Source organism: Ovis aries, chromosome 8, assembly GCF_016772045.2.
Source record: "Ovis aries strain OAR_USU_Benz2616 breed Rambouillet chromosome 8, ARS-UI_Ramb_v3.0, whole genome shotgun sequence".
NCBI classification, from domain to species: Eukaryota; Metazoa; Chordata; class Mammalia; order Artiodactyla; family Bovidae; genus Ovis; species Ovis aries.
The window spans coordinates 55679259-55691280 of record NC_056061.1 but is presented as its reverse complement, the minus strand read 5'-3'; the positions used below and the strand labels follow the sequence as shown (position 1 = coordinate 55691280).

At 39.2% G+C, this 12022-nt stretch overlaps 1 protein-coding gene across 48 annotated transcripts in view; it reads right to left on the bottom strand.

Annotated features, from left to right (window-relative positions):
- The window catches only part of L3MBTL3 (L3MBTL histone methyl-lysine binding protein 3), a 102445-nt gene that overhangs the window by 61819 nt on the left and 28604 nt on the right, over nucleotides 1-12022 (bottom strand). For 9 of the 48 annotated variants that reach the window (XM_012182864.5, XM_012182862.4, XM_012182868.5 and 6 more), the window contains 7 exons: nucleotides 10219-10330; nucleotides 9768-9842; nucleotides 8147-8306; nucleotides 6881-7013; nucleotides 5030-5114; nucleotides 3336-3427; nucleotides 1140-1244 (listed from right to left, as the gene is read on the bottom strand). In XM_012182864.5, coding sequence (XP_012038254.1) covers nucleotides 1140-1244; nucleotides 3336-3427; nucleotides 5030-5114; nucleotides 6881-7013; nucleotides 8147-8306; nucleotides 9768-9842; nucleotides 10219-10330 — 762 coding nt within the window. The remainder of the gene's footprint in view (nucleotides 1-1139; nucleotides 1245-3335; nucleotides 3428-5029; nucleotides 5115-6880; nucleotides 7014-8146; nucleotides 8307-9767; nucleotides 9843-10218; nucleotides 10331-12022) is intronic. The other 39 variants (XM_060419260.1, XM_012182869.4, XM_060419262.1 and 36 more) reach the window with 7 other exon arrangements.

Sequence of the window (12022 nt, the reverse complement as noted above, 5' to 3'; positions counted from 1 at the left end):
AGACATGGGGAGAAGTCAACAGTCTCCTTTCCACCAGTAGGAGAATTGGGAGAAAGAAGAGCCTCCCCAGTTCATACTTAAATGAAACAGGATCCCTGGAATGTGGTGAGAACTCACTTTATGTAACCCCTGCCCAACACTGAGGTCACACATCTGCTTAAATTAGGGCGGCACTTGGGGGAGTTCTAAGGTAAAAAAGTCACGTGGGTTTATGGAACCTCTGCCAGGTCACGCTTGGCACTAGGCTCGCAGAAGTTCAGCCTCTCACTCTTCTTCCCATTAGCACAGCAGATGGGTTCTATGTTCTGTAGGAGCCAAACTTCTTACAAGACCACTAAGTCACTGAAGGAAAATTATAAGCAAAACTAATACACAAGATCATCTGATTCTTGGAGGTAAATTTTAAAAGATACTTCCCCCAACTCAAGGGAGAGAACGAGTCAAGCACACAAAGGAAAGGGAAAAAAAAGTTCTCAAGAGTTCTCTATTACTCTAAACAGTAATATATTGTACTAAGTGAAGATGAAGTCGCTCAGTCGTGCTGACTCTTTGCGACCCCATGGACAGTAGCCTGCACCAAGCTCCTCCATCCATGGGATTTTCTAGGCAAGAGTACTGGAGTGGATTGCCATTTCCTTCTCCAGGGAATCTTTCCGACCCAGGGATCGAACCCAGGTCTCCCACATTGTAGACAGACGCTTTACTATCTAAGCCACCAGGGAGGTCCATATATTGTACTAAGATACACATAATTGACTTGGACATTTTTTCCTAAAAAACTTCAGAGATACCTTGAAATACTAAAAATAATACAAGTATCTGTTGGTCTGTCTCTTATGTCAAGGAACGTAGTATGGCAAAGGCTATGGTGTCAAATGGACCAGCGTCAAATCATGGTTCTACTACTTTGAAGCTGTGTGATCTTGTATACCTCACTTAACTTCTCTGAGCCTCAATTCCTTCAACTATAGAACAGGGATGAAAAAGGTTTCTTGCAAAGATTAAATGAGGTAATGTTTACAAAACACTAAGTACTGTGCCTGGCATAAAGGAAGTGTTCAACAAATGGCATCTTTTCCCATTATTAAAACCCTATAAGCACTATTTTATTTTTAAAATAAAGATGAGGCAAAGCTTACCTCAGCCACAGTCAGGACACAATACACAGACTGATGTTCAGGGTCCACGCCTTCTAGTTTCATGCCAACTTTAAACCCATTTTTGTTATATGGAAAAGACTGATACTAAAATGTAAAATGACAGCAGTTTTAGTGAGTGATAATCATTCTTAAGACTATATAACCAAGTCACAAACAGCTCTTAAAAATGCAGGGGAAAAAAAAAGGATCACTGAGTCATCTCATGTGAAAATGGACAAAGCAATGAGGTGACAGAAAAGGAAATTCAAATGTTTTACATATTCGAAAAGATGATCAACCTCCCCCATAAGAGTCATACAAAGTAAAATTACAGTAAAATAGATTCCACCTATCAGACTGATAAAGATCTAAAAGTTTGGTTACAGTACACTAGCAAAGCTCTAGGGAAAGAGATGCATAAATACATTGTTAATAGGGATATAAATTTGTACAACCTCTAGCAATCTCCTGAGATCTATAAAAAATAACATTCTCTTTGACTCAGCAATTTCAATCCTAGGAAGTTACCCAACAGAGATAGCCACATATGTGCAAAATGAGCAATGTATGAGGCTATTCACTAAAGCATTTACTTAGCAAAAGATTCATGTATATATATTATATATTCCACATAGTAGAGAAGGAAATGACAACCCACTCCAATATTTTTGCCTGGAAAATTCCATGGACAGGAGCCTGGCGGGCTACAGTCTATGGGGTTGCAAAGAGTCGGACATGACTGAGCACACTCGCAGTCCGTATATACAATTAGTATTTCATCTTATGTCTGTCCCATAATAACGTAAGCTGGTCTCTACTGACTGACACACGTATGTGTGTAACACTCATGTGATATATATATGACATACATATATGACATTTATGTCAACCACAGTATGGACCAGTTTATATTATTATGGAACAAACATAAGATGGAATACTACATATGAGTATAAAAGACTGATGAAGTGGGTAAATGACCTGAGAGGGAATAATCTCCAAACTCAGATAAAAAAGCAAAGTTCAAAACAGTATGTGACATACGTCATCATGTGATGACACGACAGTAGGAGGGAGATTTGAGGCAGGGGGAAGATTTGCTATATGTTGCTTATACGTACATGTAATTTTCTTATAGCACTTTATATTTTGAATCATATGAATGTATTGCTGATTCAAATAATTAACTGTATTTAAACTGTTTAAAGTGTAAAAAAGTCTATTATGCAAAGGACCAAAGTTGCAAAAAATAATTATACGGAACAAGTCATATGCAATCGCTATCATATCTGAATTAAATAGTCTTAATGTAAATGTAATCATCCCAACATTTACTATTCACCACTTTTCAAAAAAAATTGTTATTGAATATTCACCACTTCTTAAAAATGGTGTGTTAATATGTATGTAACAAAGTATTGATGGCAGATTTACTATATACCATGTGATATATAATTAAATCATTTAAATCAAAGGTCAGTGAACTACAATCTATGGGACACACTAGCCAACCACTGTTTTTGTGAATTAAATTCTACTGGAATATTAGCCATGTTCATTCATTTATACATTGCCTATGGCTGCTTTCATTACAAGAACAGAGTTAAGCTCTTATAAATGAGACCATATACTCCAGAAAGCCTACAAGATTTTCTATTGCCCTTTATGGAAAAAGTTTGCTGATCCCTGGTTTAGCCCAGTGACAGCAGTTCCTACTCAGAGCTACTTTTCTGATCTTAACGCACTTCTGATAAAAGATTTTTACTGTGGTTAATATAACAATGTTTTTTTTATGTTCTGTAATATTATGCAAACCTTAGTAAGTCATTTTTATTCTCTCAAAGCCATGACATTTTAGGCTAGTTTTTCTTTATCTACTAGTTTTTCAGTAGTAATAGAAGCATCCTTCTGCAAATCAATGCATGAAAGCCTAACAATTGTTGACGGAAAACAGCGTCTGTCTGTAGGTCTGTATTTGTATGTGTGTTGTGTGCCCATGCATGTGGCCCTAGGGAAGGTGTGCATATATGATGATAGTTACCCTCCAAGGTCCCCCTCCACATATGAAAAACAATGTTTGAAAACTTATCCCAAGTCACATTTCCTAGACAGACAGTAGAAACGGCAATACTAATCCCAGACCAGCATTCCAGCTCCTTTGCCCTTATGCACAATGCCTTCTAGAAGGGTGGGTACCTCCTTGAACAGCTTTGCCGGCACGGCCACAGCTTTCTCCTCTTCCAGGTAGGACGCCCAGCACCAAGCTTTCTTTCCTTTAGGAGGCAAACCTGAAAGGCAAGTGAGACTAAACTGACCGAATTTCCCAATCTAGGAAATCAGAGCAGGATACTTACTGTGAACTCTTACTTTCTAACTACCCCCAGGCCTGGCTCTTCTCTTACTTCCATGATGGATATTTCTCAATTTCTTTCCCTGACTCCTCTTCTGAAGAAATGAGAGCTAAAAAGTAAACTATGTGTATATCCAGGAATGAGTGTAGAAGAAAGGAACAGGAGAACTTAAAGTACTTTTAAAAACTTAAAGTACTTAAAGTAAAGTACTAAAGTAAATAAAGGAGACGCAGTAGGAAGCCAAGATAGACCAGAATCATGGAAGCTCAGCAAGTGAAAGTGTCTAGGAGCAGGATGCTCCAAAGTTTTTTCCTAATGAATCAAGAAGCTGAGAACTGAGAAAAGGTCAGTGCACAGAGTAACTTAGGGACTGGCTGCTAACTTGGAGAAAGGGGGGTAAAAAAAAAATCAATGCATCCAAGGCCAAATTTTAAGTTGCAAAAGAACACATAAATGATAAAGATACGGAGTCTATAGCAATTTTATTTGGGGTTAATTTAACAAAAAATGAAGAAAGGATATATAATGTTAGGCTTGATGTGTTTTAAAATTGAGGGAAAGATATTTGGAGATGAGCTTAGAACAGGCAATAATAAAGCACATGAAGAGGAAGAAAATGGAAGAGCTGAGAGAGGGAAATGACTGAAGCAACAAGGCCACTGAAGGGCCAGAGCCCCGAGGGTAGCAGCAATGAAGGGGAAGGGACAGAAAGGACAAAGAGGCAAAGTGCAGAGCAACTGAGACTTTGCTCCCTTTAATGTCAGTGATGGAATACAGAAGGCCATCCGAATGCAGAAGTTAGGCTGTGTGTTTGATGCAAGTAGAAACACCTCAAAGTGTTTTTAAGAGACGAACAAGGGAGGGATGTGGTTAAGCCCTGAAGAGAAGCGCTGAGTTCAGGCCCTGATTCACAGGGACAATGTGATTGGCAGGTCAGGATGGGACTGTGCAAAGTACAGTGACCTAACATGGAAGACCAGCCGTGTAGATGTGGCAGGTCCTTCGACACAGCCTAGCGGGGCACACAGAAGCTTCTGGGGAGACAACCCAAGGTGCAGGATGAATAAGGCAGCAAGTTAGCCCACCAAGTACTGAAGGGCAGAGCCTAAGCTCTAGATTCCTCAGAGAATAAAGTGTTCCTCGAGAAATAAAGAAAGGAAAAAAGGGTACCCTGTCAGGAAGTTATGGTTGAGAGAAAACATTTAAAAAAAATCTAAAATTTTATGAAATGAGTAAGACCAGAGGTTTTAGTCAAAGTGCAGAAGTAAAAGAAACCTACCTGGTGGAAAAATAAATAACAGAAAATGATCTCAAGTTTTCCCTGACACTGCTTGAAACTTGCTAATTTCCACTTTCCCTTCGCCTTTTTCTACTTCTTCTAAACTCCAACTTTTATTGACACAATTTAATCAAAGAAAATCCCCAAACGATCCTTTAACGGCCATAGTGTGCATTACAATTAAGACTAAAATGTCTGCCTGTGTGAAATATTTTCAACTTCAGAAAATTACAAGTAAAACCTTCCTTGCATCAACTCACCCTGCTTTAATACAGCTGAATCACCTCGTCTTTTCCTTCGGGCTCTCTGTGAACCCCTCAGAATTCTCCCATCTTGTTTGTTTTCCTACAATAAGGCAGAAAAGTTTACGATTTTTAAAAGTTCATGAAATTGGCATCAATGAAAAGTTAGAGAGCTGTCAGAAAGCCTTTTTTTGCACTGTTCTTCAGTTTCACTTCATAACTTTGAAAGAAAGTAAGAATATAGGTCACTTGAGAACTCTGTTGCTCTTGGCCTGAGGTCCTTACAAAATAAGAATATTTCCAAGAATTACACTCTGTTATAGCACAGATACTGTTCCCACCTCTTTGAAAAGCTTTCTTCTTTCAGCTCCTTGACCTCTCTGGTCTGGGTCCCCTGGTACCTCACCGCCCCTCTTTCTTGGTCCCTTTGCTGACATCTCCTGCCATCTAATCCCCTTCTCTTCTTTATCCAATCACTCTCCTTAGGTTTGAAAGATCATCTGTCTGCTAAATATCCCCTATTTATATCTCGAGCTCTGACTCCATACTCATGTATCCAGATGCCTACCTGGGATTTTCGCTTGGACATCTAATGAGCATCTCAAATGCATGACGGCCAAAGTACTGTAAGTTCTATACTCCACTCTGGCCTTCCCATTCTCAAGAAGTGGTATGATTCCAGTCAACAGTTCAAGCCAAAAAGCTCGGAGCTATCTCTCATTCTTCTTGCTCCCTCATATACCCTGCCAACTGTCTCAAAACCACTGCCCTCTATCTTAAACAGCCCTCTTATTTAGTCTACTACAATAAACTTCCAGCTGGTTTCCCTGATTCTACTCTGTTCTCACATGTCAAAGCTGGAGTGATCATTTTAAAACATCATATCAAAGTATTCCCCTTGCCCTCTACTTTCCAATGGCTTCCCAGCACACTCAGAGTAAAGTGACAACTCATGACTCTGGTTTACCATAAAGCCCTGGACTGCAGAGAACTCTTCAGTCTCATTTTACTCCACTCTTCTCTAGCCTTCAAGGCTCAGCAACCTTGTCTTATTTCCTAAAACAAAGCGTGCTTACACATGTTTTTACATTATGGTCTTTTCCCCAAACAATTCCATTGCCCTGCAGAGCTCCTTACTCCCAACTTTACATCAGCCTCCTTATTCAGATCATACTGTCCAAGCCACCCTCCCCTGGGAGGCCTCCTGATAACCCAGCTTAAACAGTCAGATTATCTCAATGCTCTATTGTACTTCTCATCATAGCGCTTATCACAGGCTGATATTTCCCCCAGTGGTTTACTGTATGACCCTGAGAAAAAAGATCCTGTCCTTCTGCCATCTTATTCATCTCTGCATTCCCAGCTCCTAAAACAGTGACTAACCAATAATCATTGCTCAGTATTGATCGCAAGGAAAATGCTTTGAGACTTCAAAGTTGTCTTTTCATATAGAGTTACTAATAAATACTTGAGAGATGAGATGTTTGTTTTAATTAGCATATTTTGAATTAGTTTTCCTTAAATATATCTGACATTTATCTGCCATTTTCTACCTACTCGCATAGTATTATAAGATCTGTCTGCAATTTACCAAAATGAGATTGGCATTTTGCTGTCAAGAAGAATTTAAAATTAATTTGTGGAACTGAAGGTTCTGCCAGTGACTCTCTCACTCCAGCAATCAATTTGAGGACTTCCTACTTCTTCACCCTGAGGGAGGGGTACTATACTATTTATTATTCTCATCATGAGATGAGGACAGTGACACACAGGATAGGTGGGCACTCTGCTGATGGTAAAACAAGGTCACAGAAGCAGCACTGAAACCCTGGTGCTACCTGCAGAAGGAGCAGCCCTGTGGGTACTGACCATCTCATCCTCCCGCTCGTCTTCCTCCTTGGAGTCGGCTTTCAGGGATAACTTTGGCTTTTTCTTCCTACTACACTTAGAATCTTCTTCCTCGTTGTCTTCTCCCATGTCCCTTTCTTCCTTCTGATCTCTGCTGAATTCATAAACCCAAAAGAGTGACTAGGAAACAACACCCATCAAATATCTGCATGCTGATTAGCAATCCAAAAACCTTTTGACAATATTTAACCAGGAGGATAAATGTGTATGTATTAGAATATTATAGCTAAGAGACACTTCAGCCCAAAATCATGAATGACATTGTCATGATAGAAAGTGGAAATTAGCTTATATAAGAATTTATATAATTATTTATTATAATTATGTAATTAATGATTCACCTACAGGTGAAACAGGTTCTAACAAGTTTAAAATCATTGGTTTTACACAGCTACCATCCATACTAATAAAAGAATCGATTATGTGGAGCTATCCTAGTTTTTGGTGGCAATTTTAAAGCAACAATCTAGCAATTATTGAGAATGCCAAGTTCAATCAAAAAAGGCCAAACGTAATTTGGCAAAATACCAGATGGCCAACAAAACCAGACAATTCCCCAGCCTGTGCTGATTAAAATACATGAGAAACTCCACTAGAACATAAATACCAAGTCATTTATTTGCAGTACACAAGTATATGCAGGAAATACACCTTGTTAGTGATAAGCTGACCTCATCAGAGTCTCCCAAGGCAATCACACCACCATCAGTCACAGCTGATGGCCCTGTCTCAGAATCCTCGGTCTGTCCTGAGAACCACAGAGACACAATTACAAGACACTGTGGCCATTCAGTGGATGCTCAGTCAGGGGAAGCTGTATTTCATTCATGGAGTTTTAGCTGAATTACCTAAGAACTCCCAAAATTTAGACCCAAGTACATTTTCACAAGCATCAGTATCACTAAAATGTGTATGTAGCCCAAAGAGATCTAAATACTCTTGGCTGGGAAGCAAATTAATATAAACAAAAGACTAAGGAAAGAGGCCAAGACTGTATTGCAGGTAGGACATGAGCAGTGTAACTGAACTCAGACTGAAGCCACCTGGTCCAGCAGTGGGATCAGGGTCCACATGTCTCCAAAGGGAAAGTCTTGAGGGGTGGGGTGGAGTGGGGGAGAAGGCATTTGGAAGACAGACATCAGAGAACACTAAACCTTTCCATTCCCAAGCACCAGGGCCTTGGACTCTAAAACTCATTTTATAAATGGAAAGTGGGCAAAAACCTACTTGTCTTTGATATGTCGAGCACAATTCTGGCTGCAGTAGTTTCCTCCAGAAAGACACTCATCTACGTTGCCATACTGACAACAATTCTCACAGAATTGAAGCCCTTCTACTTTCACTGGGTCCTTCAGCCTAAAAGGCATTCCAGTCTTCTCAGAAAAGACTAGAAGATGAAAAGAAGAAAAAAAAAAAACTTAAAACCATGACAGAAATCGTGGCAAAATACATTTAAACTTTTTCTTCTAATAATTTTGTTAGCAACACAATAAAAAGGATAATGTTTGTTGAATGAATGAATGAACACTGACCAGTCCTTTGGGAGGGAGAGGTGGATGGGCTTAACCGGGATCACTCAAATCACTTACATAACAAAAACATCTGTAGAAAAGACAAGCAAACGCTTGTCTAATGCTTTTTCTACAGAGTTCAAAGTAAAATGAAGAAAATTTCATTAGTCACTAAATTCAGAAGATGAAATTGTCCATCCATAGAATCCTTTTCAGCTGTTATCTTTTTGACAAAATTTAAAGAGTTATCTATGTTATATAATGTTTTTGATGAATTTTAGTTAATGGGCTGAATCATCTTTCTATTTTCCTTTTAATGTAGCAGATCTCCTGAATCATAATTATCCATATTGTCTAGGAGTCCACATTTCCTTTCGTCTGAATCATTAGGCTAATCATTCATTCAGCAAACACTTATTAGGCACCCATTTATGCTAGATACTGATAATGACAGTACAGACCTTGCCCAAGAGAGCTCACAGTCTAGAAGAGAAGACAGGCAAGAAAACCAATATTTATAATAAAATGTGATACATGCAATAATTGAAGCATGAACAAGTTCCAGAAGCAGTGCAGAGGAAGAAGTGACTCATCCAGCCTGGGGGGGCGGGGGGGGGTGGGGCGGTACAGTGGGGGGCAGTGGGTAGTTCGAGAAAAGATTTTCTGATAGAAAGCCTCAATAGAGTTTTGAAGGCCAAAGAGGAATTTACCAACTGGACAAAGAGAGAAACAGCATCCTGGCCAGAAGAAACAGTGTGAGCAAAGGCAAGGAAGCCTGAAACCACATAGTCCTGGGAGAATTCTATGTAATTCAGTGCTGCTGGCCCTGCCAGAACACAGGGTACAAAGAACAGAACAGAGAGCAAAGAGACAAAAGCAAGCAGGTGGGTGTGGGTCACCCAGATCTTTGTATGTTTTGCTAAAGAGACAATAAGAAGTTGCTGAAGTGTCAGATAAGCAATCTACATCAGTTCCTCTGACTTCAGTGTGCTGGATAAATTGGGGGAGATCAGAAGCGGAGGGATTTTTTTAAGAGATGTCTGCAGTGGTTCAAGTGAGAGGTGATAAGGGCCTAAATTAAGATAGCGGCAGTGATAATAAGTAGAAAAGGCCAGATCTGAGACATATTTAGAAAACAAAAACCAAGAGGATTCAGTAACAGGCTATGGGCTGGGAGAGACCAAATTCAGGATGACTCCTAGATTTCTTGCTTGTCCACTGGATGGATGGTGCTACCATCAACTGATATTACGGGCTACAGAAGAAAAAGCAGGTTGGGGGAGGGGAGAAAGAAATAGAAAATGAATCGCATTTTAGACATGTGGAGTTTGAGGTACCTGTGGGACATCCAGGTGGAGATGTCCAGTAGGCAGGTGGAAATACGGGCCTGGAGCTCGGGGGAGAGGTCGGGGCTGGAGATATAGATTTAGGAGTCATCAGCATATAGGTGTTAGTTACAACCATCGGAGCAGATGAGAAAAAAGTGGCAGGCTTTTGGCTAAATCACCTGGGTAGGCTATTACAACATGAATTTACTTGGTAATTTTCAATTAACCTTGTGCTATGACAGATCTGGCTTGAGGAAAGAAGACACTTTACAGTTATTTCAAAAATATTAAAGCTGGTTCCATATCAGTTTCATCATAGAAATTTACCTAAGAATATGTGACATGAAGATCACCCAGGATTTTCTAAGTTCCAGCCTATTATAAAACCTTAGATAGTCTTGCATTAAAAACTCTCAAAAAAAAAACAAGAGAAAAGACAATGCAGATGACCCACGCTTACCTTCTTGAGCAGTTGGTACCATCCAAGTTGTAGTTGCTGTTGCTTTTTTAACATTTTCCATCTCGCTCTCATCTGTAATAACTTCCAGGGCTCCAAACTCATTTACACGGAACTAGCAGCAACAGAAGAAAGAGGCAGAATTTATAAAAGTGTTCAGAACTGTCACCATTTAAAGGCTGGCACATAGAGTCTACATTTTAAGAGTTAATTTCAACAATTATATTCAGATAAGCCCCAATTATATCCAGATAAACTCACTACCACTATGAAAACCTTTGCATTTAACAAGTCTGGAATTTTGGGAAGAGGGAACAGAACAAGCGGCAAAGCACTTCTGAACGACACAAACCACCATCTTTGCACTGTCCCGTGGAGTTGCCAGCTCACTTCTATGGCTCGCAATTTCAAATACTGTTTTTTTGGCTCAAGCTTTTTTTTTTTTTTTCCTTCACATTTCATATTACAGTTTATTTAATAATTAAAGCTAGTAAAAGCAAAATTACTGTTTTCCCAGGAATCAACTTGTCTCACCCAGGTTTACCTAGTTCAAAGAGCAGGAAAAATTACCATTTTAGAAATTCTGACTTCTACATCCAATCTCCGTATTCCAAGATGTGAAGAAGGAAGGCTGAAGCGTGAGTCATGGGACCCCCCTCCTCCCTCCGCCCAGGCTCTGTATTTCCTTTCTTTCACTGCTCTTTAGAATTCTCCATTATAGTCATTCACTTCTAGTCCTCCCAAACAACTGGTAATATCTGAGAGATCTGAACAAGTCTACTAGCCCCAAGCCAAGTTTACTTCTAAAAAGTATAAGAGCATTTTGATTTCATGGGTATTCTGGACCCCAAATATTGAAAATTTCCTCTCACCTCATCTCATGGCAAGCCTCAAACCAAATATTCTTCTGCAATCTCATGGGCATCCTATGTGGAATCATACTGGGCATAATGTGTGGAAGGCTTTGAACCACTACCTGTGTGCAGGTGCCCCATCCTCTTTGAAACAGCTAGGTTGACTCACATTCGTAAGAGTCAAAGTCATCCTGTATTCCTTCTGTTTTCCCATAAAACAGAATGACATAAGAGATCCACTAATTTTACCAGGGGACAAAGAGCTAGAAAGCTCAAAATTCAAAAGAATCATAAAACATTGGCTTAAAGTTTTTAGATACCTCCCAGAAATATATATGAACATGCAAATATGCAGTATTTAAAATGAGGCCTTCTATTTTCCAACCTAAAAATCTATTTGGTCAACATGCCAACAGAATGATTAATTTTATCAAACTAGGTTCAGGCTACAAGTCAGAAAAATCTTCAGCCAAATTTACAACTAATTATTCTTTCCACCCGGTGAAAACAGCACCTTAAACAATTTTCTGCACATGGTCCACAATTATTAAAAGCTTTCTAGATAGAATAAGTGACATAGTTATGGAAAGTGAAAATGTTTTCTCCCTATTCTATATTTCAGATACAAGTTCCCAGGTAGCATGCATATACTAAACCTGTGGATTCGCCTACAAATGTTAGTTTAAGAGGTGGTAAAAAGTCAATTGGGAAGGACTTGTTGGGAAAAAATAAAGTTTTAAATGATCAACACTGAAACCAGAATATTTGAAAATAAAGCTGATAGTACCATCTACTGGGCAAGAGTAGAAAAGTCAAGCCATCATGATTATTAATTAATGACGTTAAAAATGACGGTGGAAAATCAATTCTGAATGGAATTTAAAAAAAACTGGCATTAGCCCAGGTAAGTAAGTTTACTTTTATTACATGCTGATGTTAATTTAAGCTTTCTG